The sequence below is a fragment of the Thalassophryne amazonica genome, chromosome 2 (assembly GCF_902500255.1).
Source record: "Thalassophryne amazonica chromosome 2, fThaAma1.1, whole genome shotgun sequence".
NCBI classification, from domain to species: domain Eukaryota; kingdom Metazoa; phylum Chordata; class Actinopteri; order Batrachoidiformes; family Batrachoididae; genus Thalassophryne; species Thalassophryne amazonica.
Window position 1 is genome coordinate 88,254,219 of NC_047104.1, and position 16,460 is coordinate 88,270,678.

The 16,460-nt window shown below is 42.4% G+C and overlaps 1 protein-coding gene across 1 annotated transcript in view; it reads left to right on the plus strand.

The window, feature by feature from the left end:
- Positions 1-16,460, plus strand: part of syt9a (synaptotagmin IXa) — a 144,845-nt gene that overhangs the window by 66,959 nt on the left and 61,426 nt on the right. Inside the window, exons 2-3 of the mRNA XM_034188863.1 lie at positions 5,448-5,940; positions 6,747-7,302. Coding sequence (XP_034044754.1) covers positions 5,448-5,940; positions 6,747-7,302 — 1,049 coding nt within the window. The remainder of the gene's footprint in view (positions 1-5,447; positions 5,941-6,746; positions 7,303-16,460) is intronic.

Here is a 16,460-nt window from a genome sequence, read left to right on the forward strand (position 1 = left end):
TGGTGGGCGTCTATGGAAGCTGACGTCTGGGAGTATGTCCAGGCCTGCACCACCTCTGCCAGGGGCAAAGCCGACCACCACAAAGCCCAAGGCCTCCTCCAGCCTCTGCCCGTGCCTCATTGCCCCTGGTCTCACATTGGCCTGGACTTTGTCACGGGCCTCCCGCCATCCCAGGGCATGTCTTACATCCTCACGATAGTGGACCGGTTCTCCAAGGCGGCCCACTTCGTGGCCCTCCCGAAGCTCCCGACGGCCCAGGAGACTGCAGACCTCCTAGTCCACCATGTCGTGCGTTTGCATGGGATTCCATCGGACATTGTCTCGGATCGTGGTCCTCAGTTCTCCTCCCTCTGCAGGGAACTGGGGGCCACCGTCAGTCTCTCGTCTGGGTACCACCCCCAGACGAACGGGCAGGCAGAGCGGACGAACCAGGAACTGGAGCAGACCCTCCGCTGCGTGACCTCTGCGCACCCGACGGCCTGGAGTGACCATCTGGCCTGGATCGAGTACGCTCATAATTGCCAAGTTTCATCTGCCACTGGCCTCGTCTCCCGTTGAGGTGTGTTTGGGGTACCAGCCCCCATTGTTTCCGCTAGTGGAGGGAGAGGTCAGGGTGCCCTCGGTCCAGGCCAATCTGAGGAAGTGCCGTCGGGTGTGGCGTACCGCCCGCTCTGCCCTGCTCAGAGCCCGGACGAGGGCTAAGGCCCATGCAGACCGCCGGCGTTCCCGCCCCTGCATACCAGCCCGGGCAGGAGGGTTTGGCTATCCACAAAGGACATCCCCCTGCAGGTGGAATCCCAGAAGCTGAAGGACAGGTACATAGGACCCTTTTCCATACTCAAAGTCCTCAGTCCGGCCGCAGTGAAGCTGAAGCTGCCGGCTTCACTGCGGATACACCCCGTTTTTCATGTGTCAAGACTCAAGCCCTGCCATACCTCACCACTGTGTGCCCCTGGACCGGCGCCGCCTCCTGCCCGGATCATCTACGGGGAGCCCGCATGGACAGTACGCCGGCTCCTGGACGTCCGTCGAAAGGGACGGGGGTTCCAGTATCTGGTGGACTGGGAGGGTTATGGACCCGAAGAGCGCTCCTGGGTGAAGAGGAGCTTCATCCTGGACCCGGCCCTCCTGGCCGACTTCTACACCGGAGGCGCCCGTTGAGGGGGGGGTCCTGTTGTGTGGGCCGCTGGAGAGGAGGTACTGCTGGCCCACCACCACAAGATGGCGCCCTGCTTGAAGTGCGGGCTTCAAGCACGAGAGGGCGTCTGAGCGACCGGGAGTGACAGCTGTCACTCATCATCCGTACCAGCTGTCACTCATCCACTACTCAACACCATCACCATAAAGGCCGGACTGCAACTCCACCTCCCCGCCGAGAAATCAGCTACCATTCAGGTAACTTCTCTGCTGACTTACATTGAGTAATAATCTGAACTTCTTTGCAGCCGTTTTCCTGTGGTGTGTCCTTATCTGTGGGATTGGCGTTTGGTGTGGACTGCGACGGCTTCGCCTCACACCCCAAACCAGATAAGTGGTTAAACAGAGCTGCACAAGTGTGTGATTGGAGGTGGAGGTGCTCCCTCCTAACTAAACACAGACTGTGGGATTACTGAGTGGCGAACTCACACTCATCAATACTGTTTCTGTTCTCTGCCAGCAGTACCGGGTCTGACTGCTGAAGACAGTGGCCACCTGGGGCGCAGGGCTTGGCGGCTCAGTGTTCTTCAGATCCGTTGGTGGTGGAAGCTGTGTGGGATCCGGCTCTTCTCCTCGCCAGACGTCTTCTATCGTCGAGCCTGCCCCACGTCACCTTGTGTATAATTGACATTCCACCATATTGTTATTGTCTGTACTTCATTGTGCAATTCACAACATTAAATTGTTACTTTTTGGCTTATCCATTGTCCGTTCATTACCGCCCCCTGTTGTGGGTCCGTGTCACGACACTTTCACAACAGATGTAAATTAATATTCCAAGTTTTCAGCTCGTTGACAGTAGGGCTGTACAATATGGCCAAATTATTGTATCTCAACGTTGTCATATCAATATGATACACGATATCACTATGATTTGACACAAAGAGCAGCAACAGTGAATATTATTTTGCACTCATCATAAGGTTAGGATACTATGCCCTCCAAATTATTGGAAAACTTGGTGCAGCAGATAAGAGAATATTTAGAGTGGAATCCTGCAAATGGTGATACAAGCATCAAATTCAGCACAAATAATCCATAGACATGAACTCTTTTGAAAAAACTGATTGGCCACTTGAATTTTCGATAGGAAGCCAGGTAGGGGTCAGTTGAAGAATTAACCAGGGATCAAAATTAAAAGATGCTCCAATCATATAGAAAACTACACCACATTATTTGCCTGATCATAAAGATCCAAAAAGGTATAGTTTGGACAATTTGTGACTGAATGTTATGTAGTTATGAGGTAAAAGTAGCAAGAATGGTGACAAAGGTCAGTTTCAGTTTGTACAGGGGTCAAAAGTTAAAGTTGCTCCAACAGTTTGCATCATGTGTCATGCTTAGTTCATGTTACAGGATAACATATGTCACAAGTCATAGAATCCAGTGCACATTGACCTTGTTTGACCTTTACTTTGGAAACCAAGCATTCAGTACTATCACAACTATTCCATTTAGTAATCCTATTAACTCAACCAATAATTTGCATCACTTTTTACCAAAATTAGAGCAACTCTTTACCTTTTGACCCCTGTACAAACTGAAATTGACCTTTGTCACCATTCTTGCCGTTTTTACCCCAAAACTCCATAACATTCAGTCATAGATAGGGATGGTTATCGAGAACCGGTTCCTTTTGGGTATCGTTAAAAAATGATTTGATCCACCGGCATCAATAACCTTTTTGCTTAACAATTCCCTTATCGGTCCTTCAGAGTGGCCATTGTTTTTGGGGGTGTTTGTCAGGAAAATTATCATTTCTGTACATTGATTACAGACCCTGTAGCGGGTCTGTAATCAACTTTTCTGCAGCGCAGCTTTGTTTTGAACCTTGAACCAATCAAAGCAGTGATTCACAGATCAAAGCAGTGCTTTGATCTGTGCTTCGTTGATTCATAGTTTTATTTTGCTTTATCTTAATTTTCTCCGCTAAAACCCTAAAGAGCATATGTCTGTGAGTAATATTTACCTTTTTTATGTTAAACCGACCTGTTATGGTCGTCTGAAACAGTTGATAGATGTGTTTTATAACTTAAACACGGGATAGATGCCAATGCTTTAGCATGTCTATGGCGTTTTCAATGTTAAAGTTAGCATTAAGCTGTTCACATCTCAGCACGTTTGTGTGCATTTGTTTTCTGTATAATAATGGCTCAGCGTTTGTTGTCGTAAAAGAGTCAAATTGTTTTTTAATTGTATTCATATATTAATAATAGCAACAACAACAATAATAGTAATAACTCATAATAACTAATAATGCTACAATACAATTTTAGAGAAAGAGACAAAAAGAACCTGATGAAACAAAATAACACAAAACAACAAACAATGAAAACAAATAAATACATACAGAAATAAATAACTGTTTCCTGTGAACACCTAGTGACTCTTACATCTCCACTTCATCCCTGTTTTATTTAAGTTTACTGACAATTTGTTTCGGTCAAACCATATTTTCAATTTGTTCATTTCTTCAGTGATTTCCTCCAGAACTATCTGCCAAACTAGAAAACTGCTGCATCCTAGTAAGAGCAGAATACTGCTGGAATGAATTTGAATAAGGAAAGTTGTTTTTTTTTTTTCCTCACCAAAATTGCAGTTTATTGTCTGGAATAGTCCCAGATTGCATTTCAGAGCTTCTAGAATTCGAACATTTTCGTGCGGGTGGTGTTGGGGGGTAATTTTGGGTTTCAGATTTTTTGTTTTTTATCCACTTTCATCCCTGAAAATGTCAATCGTGAGTCACTTTTGTGAGGATTAAAGTCACTAACTGGGACTCCTGTCTTGTTGTGAGAAAGAAATGAGAATCGTCTTCCATTCTGTTCACACATTTCCAAACGCTGCGCGGCTCTCTGCCGAGTCAAGTTAGAATGATAGAGTCCAGTTGGAATTAATAAATTCAAAGCGAAATGCCGTTTAAATCAAATGACAACTCTTTCCAAACATTGTAATACAAACAAACTGCAATCGATCAGAACGTTTTTTCCTCCCAAAACAAGACGTCCTGTGCTGACGTGCAGCAGCTGGCTGAGCTCAGCTCAGAGGTATGGAGAGACATTCATGCCAAAATGTCTGAAAGGAAATGCTTTTTGACAAAATCTACAGATTTTATTTATTTTTATTTATGTCCAGAGATCAAGGATCCAGTGACCAATTTAAAATGTTGTTGACATAGAAAACCTGTAAAGCCTACTTTTAGTACACAGAAAATTCAAAAGAGGTATCGATAAGGAGTCAATCAGGAATTGATAAGGAATCGGATCAATAAATGGAATTGATAACGGCATCGATATCGATAAAATCTTATCAATACCCATCCCTAGTCATAGATACTCTAAACTATTTCTTTTTGGAATCTTTATAATCAGACAAGTACCATGATGTAGTTTTCAATTTGATTGGAGCATTTTTAAATTTTGACCCCTGTGTAATTCTTCAGTTGACTCCTACCTGGCCGCCGTTTGAAAATTCAAGTGGCCAGTTGTATTTTTTTTAAAGTGTAAGCTAAGCTAAGCTGTATTTGTGCTCCATTTGAAGGATTGTTTCAGTTATCTGCTGCACTAATAAACCCATAGAGCATGAACTGCTGTCTGTTAGCTTAAATGTGTATATAAGGCAACCCGAATTAAAAGAGAATTGCTGCTTTTAACAACCTGGACCTCATTTCTGGCATAAAACATGGTTGTTTACTCACCAGTATCAGTTTATTGTGATTAGAACTCCATAGTTCAAATGACATGTTCAGTTCAAATCTGAGGCAAACATTTTTCTTCTTCTACTAAGGCGGATTAGAACTTTTTGTGGTACACAGCACCAACTACTGGACAGGAGGAACCTAGCAGTCAATGTGACTCACTAATTTCAAAATGCAGCTCTTTCAACCAGATGTGCGGTGCTGTGACATGTCAATCATCTGTGTCCAATCACATTTCAGGGGAGTCCAGTGAAATGCCGGCCTCTGCTCTAGCTCCACACATGCCAGGAAGTGTTCAACATTTGACATTTCCTGTTTCACTGTGACTGAAAATTTGTCACTTCTTGTTTGGACTCCCTGTACCATGAGCAAGCTTCACGCTGCTGTGCAATGCTTTGCTCGTAATAAAGTGTGTAAGACCTCAAACATAATTCCTAAAAGCCTCCATGGTCAAGACATATTTGTAATACAATTCTGCAACTGAGGAAACAACATAACATAAACATAAATATTTGATCCTGATTTCTTTTCTCTTGTGTTTTGGTAATGTTGCTAGATGTGTCCGTGAGTTTGCTGTCTCTGGTTGTGACCGCCTGTGGCCTGGCTCTGTTTGGCGTCTCCCTCTTTGTATCCTGGAAGCTCTGCTGGATACCATGGAGGGACCGTGGGCTTTCCCCCACCACCAAGGATGCCCAATGTCATGTCAGCCCTACCATGAGCCCTTTACCCTCGCAGCCCCCACCCAAGCAGCCAGTTTATACAGCTGTGGACCCCCCAGTGCACAATCGCCGTGAATCATCACACTGCACAATGGCCAGAGAGCCCACTCCTGTGGCATCTGTGGTATCTGTGGAAGCTCCAGTGACTCCCATGTCACCACCACCCATCATGGCCACACCAGAGGCAGCTATGAAGATCAGCCATACATCTCCAGATATTCCGCTGGATGCCCAGAGTAAAAATCGGGAGAATGGTGTTCACACTAATCCTCGGATGCAAAGGCAGACCACTGAACCATCTCCTTCTGTTCGATCAATGTCTGAAATTGGGTAAGTTTAACACACTTTTAAATTTATTTCACTTAAGAAAAGCAAGAGTGGGCTTAGTGGCCACCAGAATCCTAATAGTTACAGTCACGTAAGCAATGAGTTGGACAGTGATACAACTTTTGCAATTTTACCTCTGTACATGGCAACAATAGAGCTGAAATGAAATGATCAAGGTATGGACGTGAGACTTTCACTTTAATTCAAGCTGCTTAACAAACATATTCTATTAACTGTTTTGGAATTAGTCATTTTACACACAATCCCTCCATAGTCAGAGAGCCTATAAGTAAATGGACAACCTAAATATCAGGATTTGTTGTTGTTGTTGTTTTGATTGCAAACCATCACTTTAACAGCCAGTTTTCTTTAGACAAGTTAGAGGATGGACACATGAAGATTTGCAAGTCAGTGAATGTGTCATGGGTTTCATTTAGATTCATCTTCAAGAATGGCAAACAGTATAGTCCTTTATGATAAATCTGTCAAGTGTAGGCAGTTCTTAAAAACTGAGTAACTGCAAGATATGCAGATGACCCAGAAGGAGTAATTATGCATGTTAAATGAGGCCAGCATGACTCAAAAACAGTTGGTTCACTGGCGGTCACTTATATCTATCAGGAACCGAAATGTCAGAGTTAAAACTAGTTAAAGGAGAATTTATTTAGCTACAAACAAAAATTAATCCTGTCCTTGCCCTGCTAATTGCTTTTCATTGATTGCTGTATTTTAGTCATATATGATTTATTTACTGATTACTGCTTGGTGTTTCTGATTAAAGTACTGATGGTGTATGTCCCTGTGCACAGACAGGGGTCCATTCACAGACATATGAACCTGTCTAACCCAGACTTCAATGTGGCTCAGTTCCAAAGGCAAGATTCACTCACAGGAATGGGACTTGGTCTTGGCCGCCTCAAACCAGAGCTCTACAAACAGCGCTCCCTTGAAGGGGAGGAAGGTGGTCGCAGAGGCGAGGGTTGTGGATGCCTCCACTTCATCCTTAAATTTGACTGTGACCTGGAACAATTAATAGTTAAGATCCACAAAGCAGAAAACCTTCCAGCCAAGGACTTTTCTGGAACCTCAGACCCCTATGTTAAAATCTACCTGCTGCCTGACCGTAAAACCAAGCATCAGACCAAGGTGCACCGCAAAACACTCAACCCTGTGTTCGATGAGGTATTTCTGTTTCCCGTGGCATATTCTGAGCTTCCAACACGTAAGCTGCATTTTAGTGTCTATGACTTTGACCGATTTTCACGTCATGACATCATTGGCCAAGTAGTGGTCGACAACTTCCTGGATCTGGCAGACTTCCCCAGAGAGACAAAGCTGTGCCGAGACATCCAGTACGTTTCTTTGGTGAGTCAGTGATTCTGCTGCAAGAGTAAAACTATTCTGTTCATTTAGATACAGTATGTCAGCTCAATAATTAACCTTGTATACACCAGTGGATTTTAACAGATTAACTGCAAACTAACACCATCTGCTGTCCATTCATCAGTTTGAAAACAAAATGACTTTCTGTTTTGTCTTCAGCATCTTTACCTGCTCATCCATGGCTTCTTCAGTCCTGTGTAAACTGATGGCATCACACCAATTATATACAGTACAGAATGCATGTGTTGAAAACAGTGCCATGGCTGTTATTGTTGCATTTGCTAATTATTAAAGTCAGATTGCTTCCAAGAGGGTCATTGGTTGTGTTGCCCTTGATGAATGAATAAACTATCCTTTTGTTTCCTGAGGAAGGATTAAAGTTAAACATGGTGTAAAAAGTCACAAAGCTGTACATTAAAAAAAATACATCTTGAAGTAGATCTGACCTGAGCAACTCTGCAAGATGACACTTGCATGGCACAGCTGACCTTAGCAACTCTCTGGGGCAACATTATGATTGGCTCCATTGTTGACATGAAGGCTATCATTTGGTTTTCATGAAGAACATGCTTATTCTGTATTGTTTAGCTGGGGCCAAAACATCAAGTTACTTTAGACTAAAGCCCCCATTACACATAGCAAGAATGTGCAGGAACCAGCCCGACATGGAAAATACTGCCATGATTGGATGCAATCGGGAGAGAAAGAGGCATGGTCAGCAGTGTCAGAACGCATCCAGATTACCTCCTCCACACCTGCACGATGGTATCCAAAGCGTATATAGACAACAGGCAGATGACACAGGCTGCCGTCAGACGTCCATAAAAGGAGCTAAAGACTGCCCTATGTCCAAATGTCTGGATGGCAAACACAGAACCAGAGTGGGAAGGAGCACTGTGTTCCTCCCTTTGCACAGTCCCTGCCGGTACTGGATACTGGAGTAAAACCAAAGTATGGACCGGACTCATGCCATATGTGTCAAGGCATGGTGCGGTCACTCACTCAGACATGCAATCACATCTGCGCTCGTCCTCCTCGTCCCAGCGTTACTGACCTCATGTGCATGTGCGTGTGTGCATAGAGTAGGTGCTGGACTGATGACATAATCGCTGGGTGTGTGTGTGTGTGTGTGTGTGTGTGTGTGGTCATAGTGGCTGAATGAGCAGCTATGCGTGCGCACGTGTGTGTGGCACCGGGAGTGCATGTCCGTGTCGTCGCCATCTACTGGACACTGCTGCCAGTGGGCCATGCTGTCCCATGTGTCAGGTGCATGGGACAGCCTTTCCAGGGAACTGTAATTTTATTTATTTTTTTTTGTATTTTGGCTCACTTCAGCAGCACAACACAACTCTGTACACCGCAATGGTTGGATTATCACATAGGATTTGTTTTTACTTGGTTGATTACAGCCCACAGCAGCCAGGTGAGAGGATTTTAATTGCAGGCTGCAGTCCCGGCTCCACATCCACCCTGGGCTGTGAAACATTCCTGGACCATTGTTGGAGGTGAGATTCATGTTTATTAATGTTGTCAAGGCACAACAGTTCCATGCCATATCTCCTACAGAGTTAGAAGGTGATCAAGTAATAATATATATATATTACAGCGGCGAGATCCATTCAGCTCTGAGTCTGATGCATGCAATGACACGTTACTGCGCATGAGACCATGGAGAGGCACTGCTGCCTCTGGTATGTGCAGATATGATGGATACAATAGTTCACATTATTATTTACGTTGTCCACGGGAAGGAATGGACAAATATCTGTACTGTAAGGGCTATTGTGGATATAACAGCCTGTTCAGAATTGTGGTGGCAGGCGCGCAATAGCGCATGGTGCTTCTGGTTTCATAGCGCACTGTTCACATTCACTGTACATGATGAATGTGTGCCACATACATATCAGTTCCTTTGCGCTCTTTGGGGGGAGGGGGGCATTGGAGGCAGGTCATACTGCCATGTTTTGCCATGCCAGATCCATCTTGAGGTTCCCTCGTATGTGCTCAAATCATTTCGGATCCTCTCTTGCCACCATCAGAATATGTAAATTGTGGTCAGACTGCACATGGCCCACTGTCGGATAGGTGTTCCATCTTGATGGCACCCGGAGGGTTTTGAACATGTGCAACACACTCATGGCCGCTGGCCAAATGGGACCAACTGCGTGGACTCTCACAGATGGCTGTCAGAACATTTTCGAACTGCATCTCAACAATAATCGGATGTGGCAATGTGTGACGGAGGAATAAAGAAGACACTTGGAGTGGTGAAATGTCATGAGGTAGAAACCGGAGGTCCAGTTGCTTTTGGCTTATCTTCTCCCACGTGGATGCCTGAGACTCTTCATTGACAAAATTTATCATTTTCACTTTGAGCATTGATCAACTTCATGGAAGGCTTTGTACATGTACCAGGACACATTACTTTTGGACAAGGTGTCTCAGAGTGACGTGTTTTTGTTGTCAGTATAATTGTAACGGAGGCCAGCAGGTGTCGCTGTGCAGATGTAGTTAGTAAACCTCACTCCCAACAGCTCAAAAGGATTCTCTGGTCACAAGGCCAGAGCCCTGGGTTTTAGCCTTCTGGTTAGAGAGTCCGACTCCCATGCCGGAGATTGCGAGTTCGCGTCCCAAGGGGAGCGAATGGGCGGAGTCATAACAACACAACGCAGAGTGCAGCCGCTACATAATGAAGACAAGAATTAGGCTTGTGAAACGGGAATAGGTCTCATTTTATAAACAATAATACTTTTTTCTGCTTAACTCTTTTTGGTGAGATTTATGAGTTTGTTGCTGTAACTAAAGTATTTATTTGATCAATATGACATACAGTGTGGTAAAAAAGTATTTAGTCAGCCACTGACTATGCAAGTTCTCCTACTTAGAAATATGAGAGAGGTCTGTAATTTTCAACATAGGTACACTTCAACTATGAGAGACAAAATGAGAAAAAAAAAATCCAGAAAATCACACTGTAGGATTTTTAAAGAATTTATTTGTAAATTATAGTGGAAAATAAGCATTTGGTCACCCACAAACAAGCAAGATTTCTGGCTCTCACAGACATGTAACTTCTTCTTTAAGAAGCTCTTGTGTCCTCCACCTACCTGTATTAATGGCATCTGTTGGAACTCGTTATCTATATAAAAGACACCTATCCACAGCCTCAAACAGTCAGACTCCAAACTCAACCATGGCCAAGACCAAAGAGCTGTCGAAGAACACCAGGAAGAAAATTGTAGATGTGCACCAGGCTGGGAAGAGTGACTCTACAATAGTCAAGCAGGTTGGTGTGAATAAATCAACTGTGGGAGTAATTGTAAGAAAATGGAAGACGTACAAGACCATTGATAATCTCCCTCAATCTGGGGCTCCACTCAAGATGTCATCCCGTGGGGTCAAAATGATCATGAGAACGGTGAACAAAAATCCCAGACTTTGAGAGGGCCTCTAATCCTGCAGTGCCAGGCGTGTCCCAAGCTTAAGCCAGTACGTGTCCATGCCTGTCTAAAGTTTGCCAGAGAGCATATGGATGATCCAGAAGAGGATTGGGACAATATCATGTCATCAGATGAAACCAAAATAGAACTTTTTGGTAAAAACTCAACTCGTCATGTTTGGAGGAAGAAGAATGCTGAGTTGCATTCCACGAACAACACACCTACTGTGAAGCATGGGGGTGGAAACATCTGTTTTTCTGCAAAGGGGACAGTACGACTGATCCGTGTTAAGGGAAGAATAAACAGGGCCATGTATCGTGAGATTTTAAGCCAAAACCTCCTTCCATCAGTGAGAGCATTGAAGATACAATGTGGCTGGGTCTTCCAGCATGACAATGATCCCAAACACACCGCGACAACAAAAGAGTGGCTCTGTAAAAAGCATTTCAAGGTTCTGGAGTGGCCGAGCCAGTCTCCAGACCTCAACCCCATAGAAAATTTGTTGAGGGAGTTGAAAGTCCGTGCTGCCCAGCGACAGCCCTAAAACATCACTGCTCTGGAGGAGATCTGCTTGGAGGCCAAAATACCAGCTACACTGTGTGCAAACCTGGTGAAGACTTACAGGAAACGTTTGACCTCTGTCATTGCTAACAAAGATTATGTTACAAAGTATTGAGTTGAACTTTTATTATTGACCAAATACTTATTTTCCATCATAATTTCCAAATAAATTCTTTAAAAATCCTACAATGTGATTTCCTAGATTTTTTTTTTCTCATTTTGTCTCTCACAATTGAAGTGTACCTATGTTGAAAATTACAGACCTCTCTCATCTTTCTAAGTAGGAGAAATTGCAATCAGGGACTGACTAAATACTTTTTTGCCCCATTGTACATCTTGAGGTATTTCACACACAGCCCTTTAAATCACTTTTTTGGTTATTTTCATTCTTTTGTGCTTTTATGGCTATTTTGATCTCATTTTACATAACACCCTCATGGCAAATCTCAGGAATATGTGTGTTTGTTAATCCACAAAACATTGTGGGTGAAACAAACTCACTTACCTAGGTTTTAGAGTGTAATGATACACTAGCTCCACAATTGTAATTCAGTACATCTCATACATAATTACATTGCTCTGAGCAATCTGAGGCGAATGTTCATCTTTAAACAAACTATTCTGACGTATTAATTGTAATCCTTGACGTTATACATTTCCTATTTCTATATTTTATAAATCATTTATGCTTTTTCTAGAAGTGATCATCATTTCTTTGATGCAATAGTTGACTTTTCATGATGTCACAGTACTCATATTAATCATGACACGAGTCGATAAAGACCTCATGATATGATTATCACAATACACAGTGTATCGTTTCATTCCTCCTTTTAGTAATGAGTGTTATGACTGCACATGCTAGATTCAGATGATAAAGGTAAAAGACACAAGACAGATGGCTATTTTCAGCCCAAACTAAAGTCACTGCATTTACAGATAGTTTTTCTGCCGTTCATCTACGAGGTCTATTAGAAAAGTATCCGACCTTATTTTTTCAAAAACCATATAGATTTGAATCATGTGTGATTACATCAGACATGCTTGAACCCTCGTTGGCATGCGAGAGTTTTTTCACGCCTGTCGGTTACGTCATTCGCCTGTGGGCAGTCTTTGAGTGAGGAGTGGCCCACCCTCTTGTCGATTTTTTCATTGTTTAGGAATGGCTCAGAGACTGCTGCTTTGTTTGATCAAAATTTTTTCAAAAACTGTAAGGCACAACTGAGTGGACACCATTCGATAAATTCAGCTGGTTTTCGGTAAAAATTTTAACGGCTGATGAGAGATTTTCATCTGTAAGTGTCACTATAAGGACGGCCCACGGCGCCTGACGGCGATCTGTGCTCCGAGGCGGCGGCGTCTCGCTGTTTCAAGCTAAAAACTTCCACATTTCAGGCTCTGTTCACCCAGGTCGTCGTCAGAGAACAGAGAAGTTTCAGAAGAGGTCGGCGTGATGAGTTTATGCGGACATTCCACTGTTAAAGGAGATTTTGTAATGAAAGAATGTGTGGGCAGATTCGCATGTCGGGCCGGACCCGACCGCGGGGGGTCGCGACAGGAAAAACACCTCCATTGGAAACCTTAACGGACAAGTTGGAACATGCCCAGCTGTTGAACAATTTCTCAGATACTCACTTGTTGAAAGCCATCAAAAGCCGCCTGAATTTTACAAATGGTTTTCAACACGGAGGTGTTTTTCCTGTCGCGGCACAGATGGATTTGCGGCGTCGTCACGGAACCGACTCAGCGAATTTGCCCGCACGTTCTTTCATTACAAAATCTCCTTTAACAGTGGAATGTCTGCATAAACTCCTCATGCCGACTTCTTCTGAAACTTCTCTGTTCTCTGACGATGACCTGGGTGAACAGAGCCTTAAATTAGGATGTTTTCAGCTCAAAACAGCCAGACAGACGCCACCTCCGACCGCGCCGCGCCGATCCGCTTTGTGAGCTGTCCTTAAAGCAAAAGAAACTCCACAATCTCTCATCAGCCGTTAAACCTTTCACCGAGAACCAGCTGAATTTCTCGAATAGTGTCCACTCGGATATCCCTCACGTGTCCTGAAAAAAATTTTGATAAAGCAACGCGCGCCGTCTCCAGCAGCGTCTCAGACAAAGGATTTCAGCCAAGAGAGCTGGACCAGTGCTCACTCAAAGCCTGCCCACAGGCGGATGACGTCCCCCGTGAAAAAACTCACGCATGCGCACGAGGGTTCAAGCATGTCTAGTGTAATCGCACATGATTCAAATCCATATAGGTTGTTTTTTTTTTGTTTTTTTTTTATAAAACTGCCGGTTAGTTTTCTAATAAACCTCATATTTGTTAAGCCACATGAATTAAATCAGTGCAGAACCTGCCTGAGGTCAACAGGACGTCAACCCCTATTACATGCTGCATATGAGTTGTTGACAGTTGGTTATATCTGAGATCTGTGTAAATATTATATTCAAACTAGCTTGTGCGAAGTAGGCATTAGGACCATGTCATGAGGTCACCCATGTCAGTATTAGTATGCTTTAACAAACAGCCCTCTTGCATCTTGTCAACATCTATACACATTATGGCTTTTAATGATGTGCTTTGCAGCTCCCTGTCAGCAGGGCTGGTCCAGTAAAAGGCATCCAATAGATTTGGTTTGATTGTCTGAATATATGCGCACATCTTTATTACGATTATGAAACTACTTTACTACAAATAATACAATTGTAGTTATTGCATTTATGAATAACATTTGTGTTTATTGGTTATATTGTGGAATTGATAATTAATTTTGGGGTTTAGTACATAATCTACATTGAGATTAGTCAGAAGACATGTAAGTGACTCAAGCTGAAATTTCAGATGTCTTATTTTTAACACTCTTCTTTCCTGCACTGCTTACCATGAGTCTGTGATTGGTGGCAACTTTATTTATTTTGCATGGGATGGGGTATGCACAAACTCCAGTCACAGCTATTGGAGATTATAACTTTTTATCCATCTCGTATGAAACATGGGGGGATATAGTGATCAGCATATCAGTCTGTCCGTCCATCAATTTTGCTTTTTTCGCAATATCTCAAGAACCAGTTGACCAATTTCATTCATATTTAGTAAGGATGTACTTGGTTGATCCCTCAACACCAGTCAATTATGGTGACCTTGGGGTCAATTTCAAGGTCACAGTGAGATATTCAAGATATTGTCATCGCCACCCTTGTTACAGTGATATCTCAAGAATCTCACAAGTCATCTCAATGTATGACCAATTTCATTCATATTTCGCATAAGGGTGTACTTGAATGATCCCCTGACACTTTGTATTACTGATTTGTGGTGACCGGGAGGATATATCATGTCCTGATGACTCTTGTCATTAGAGTCTTGATGGCTTCCACCACCAGGCAACTTCATGCACAATAACTCAGCTTTTGAGGATGGTTGACTGCAAGCAAATTTGACATGCTGGGTGGAGGGGTTAGGATGGATGAGTTGTCTGCCTGGATTGTTGCTAGCTCAGACTGAGGGTGGTTCCATGGTGTCATGGATGTAGCAACAGTCAAGTTTTACAATTGCAAGCTTTCTCCAGGCATATTGGCATTTAAAGAAAAAGTATGAAGAACATGCAAAAGTTTTGTTACCCCTCCCCTTTAAAAAAGCTGTTTTTACCTCTTCTGTGGGGCTCCATGTATTAATTGCTAATATTAATTGGAAATATGAATGATGTGTGCATTGTACATGGAAAAGGTGAATGCTCTCAGACCTAATCTTAAAGCTGTAGGGCTTTTGGTTTTTATAAGATTTAATTCATCAACTAAATTTATTTAGCGCCACTATATTTTTTCCTTAGCATTTAAATAAGGGATTCACAATATGATATTGCAAACATGATCAAAATTTGCACTGTTGAGAAGAAATTTAGAATTTCAAGTAATCAGACAACATGATCTACATTTGGTCGTGACATCATAGATCATATGGGGGCTTCCCCCGATATGCATGAACATGCTGGGAAAGATACGTCGACTGCCAATCAGAGTAAAGAAAGGTAGCATGATGTCAGCTGGCTGCCCTCCAAAACAAAATAAACTAATATGAAAAACAGTTGAAACAGTTTATCTCTGTAAAACTCTAATTTGTTTCTCATATATTTTTTAAAGGTTAGCAAGAAATAAGTACTTCTAAATCTAAAAATGCTGTTTTTGAAACCAGATAACACCAAATAAGTGAATTTCAAATGTCCTTTTTAGTTTTAGACATATTTAGTTAGTCACATATTATTTTTAATTAGTCATGTTTTAGTCAACCAAAAGCCTGTTAATTTTAGTGCAGTATTAATCAAAAGAGAACTTTACTGCATAAAGTTCATGTTATAATGTTTTATCTGTGTAGCTGAGCAGACTTCAAATAGTAATACGAAAACAATCGCAATTAATCACCAGTACTGGTACTTTTCAATTTATTTTACCATTTTGAATACTTCAGTGAAAAAAATGTAATTACTTAAGATCGATTTTTTGTACATTTTTTTTATGAATTATATTGGTGCTCTATTTGAGATCCAGCTTGAAACTGTTCCACAAATCCATCCCACAGATTGATATGCACATCCTTTTCTTACTAGGTTGACTTCTAATCCTTTTGCAGTTCAATTCTCCTCTCAAATTATAGCCACCTTCTCTTTCCATAAATAGATTTTGTATATTTTTCATCAGTAAATTGATGAAATTGACTACCATTATTTAATGCTTCGATCTTAAATATGATCAATCTATCTTTGTTAGTTGGCTATGTACCACAGGCTTTTAAGGTGGCAGTAATTAAACCATTACTTAAAAAGCCATCACTTGACCCAGCTATCTTAGCTAATTATAGGCCAATCTCCAACCTTCCTTTTCTCTCAAAAATTCTTGAAAGGGTAGTTGTAAAACAGCTAACTGATCATCTGCAGAGGAATGGTCTATTTGAAGAGTTTCAGTCAGGTTTTAGAATTCATCATAGTACAGAAACAGCATTAGTGAAGGTTACAAATGATCTTCTTATGGCCTCGGACAGTGGACTCATCTCTGTGCTTGTTCTGTTAGACCTCAGTGCTGCTTTTGATACTGTTGACCATAAAATTTTATTACAGAGATTAGAGCATGCCATAGGTATTAAAG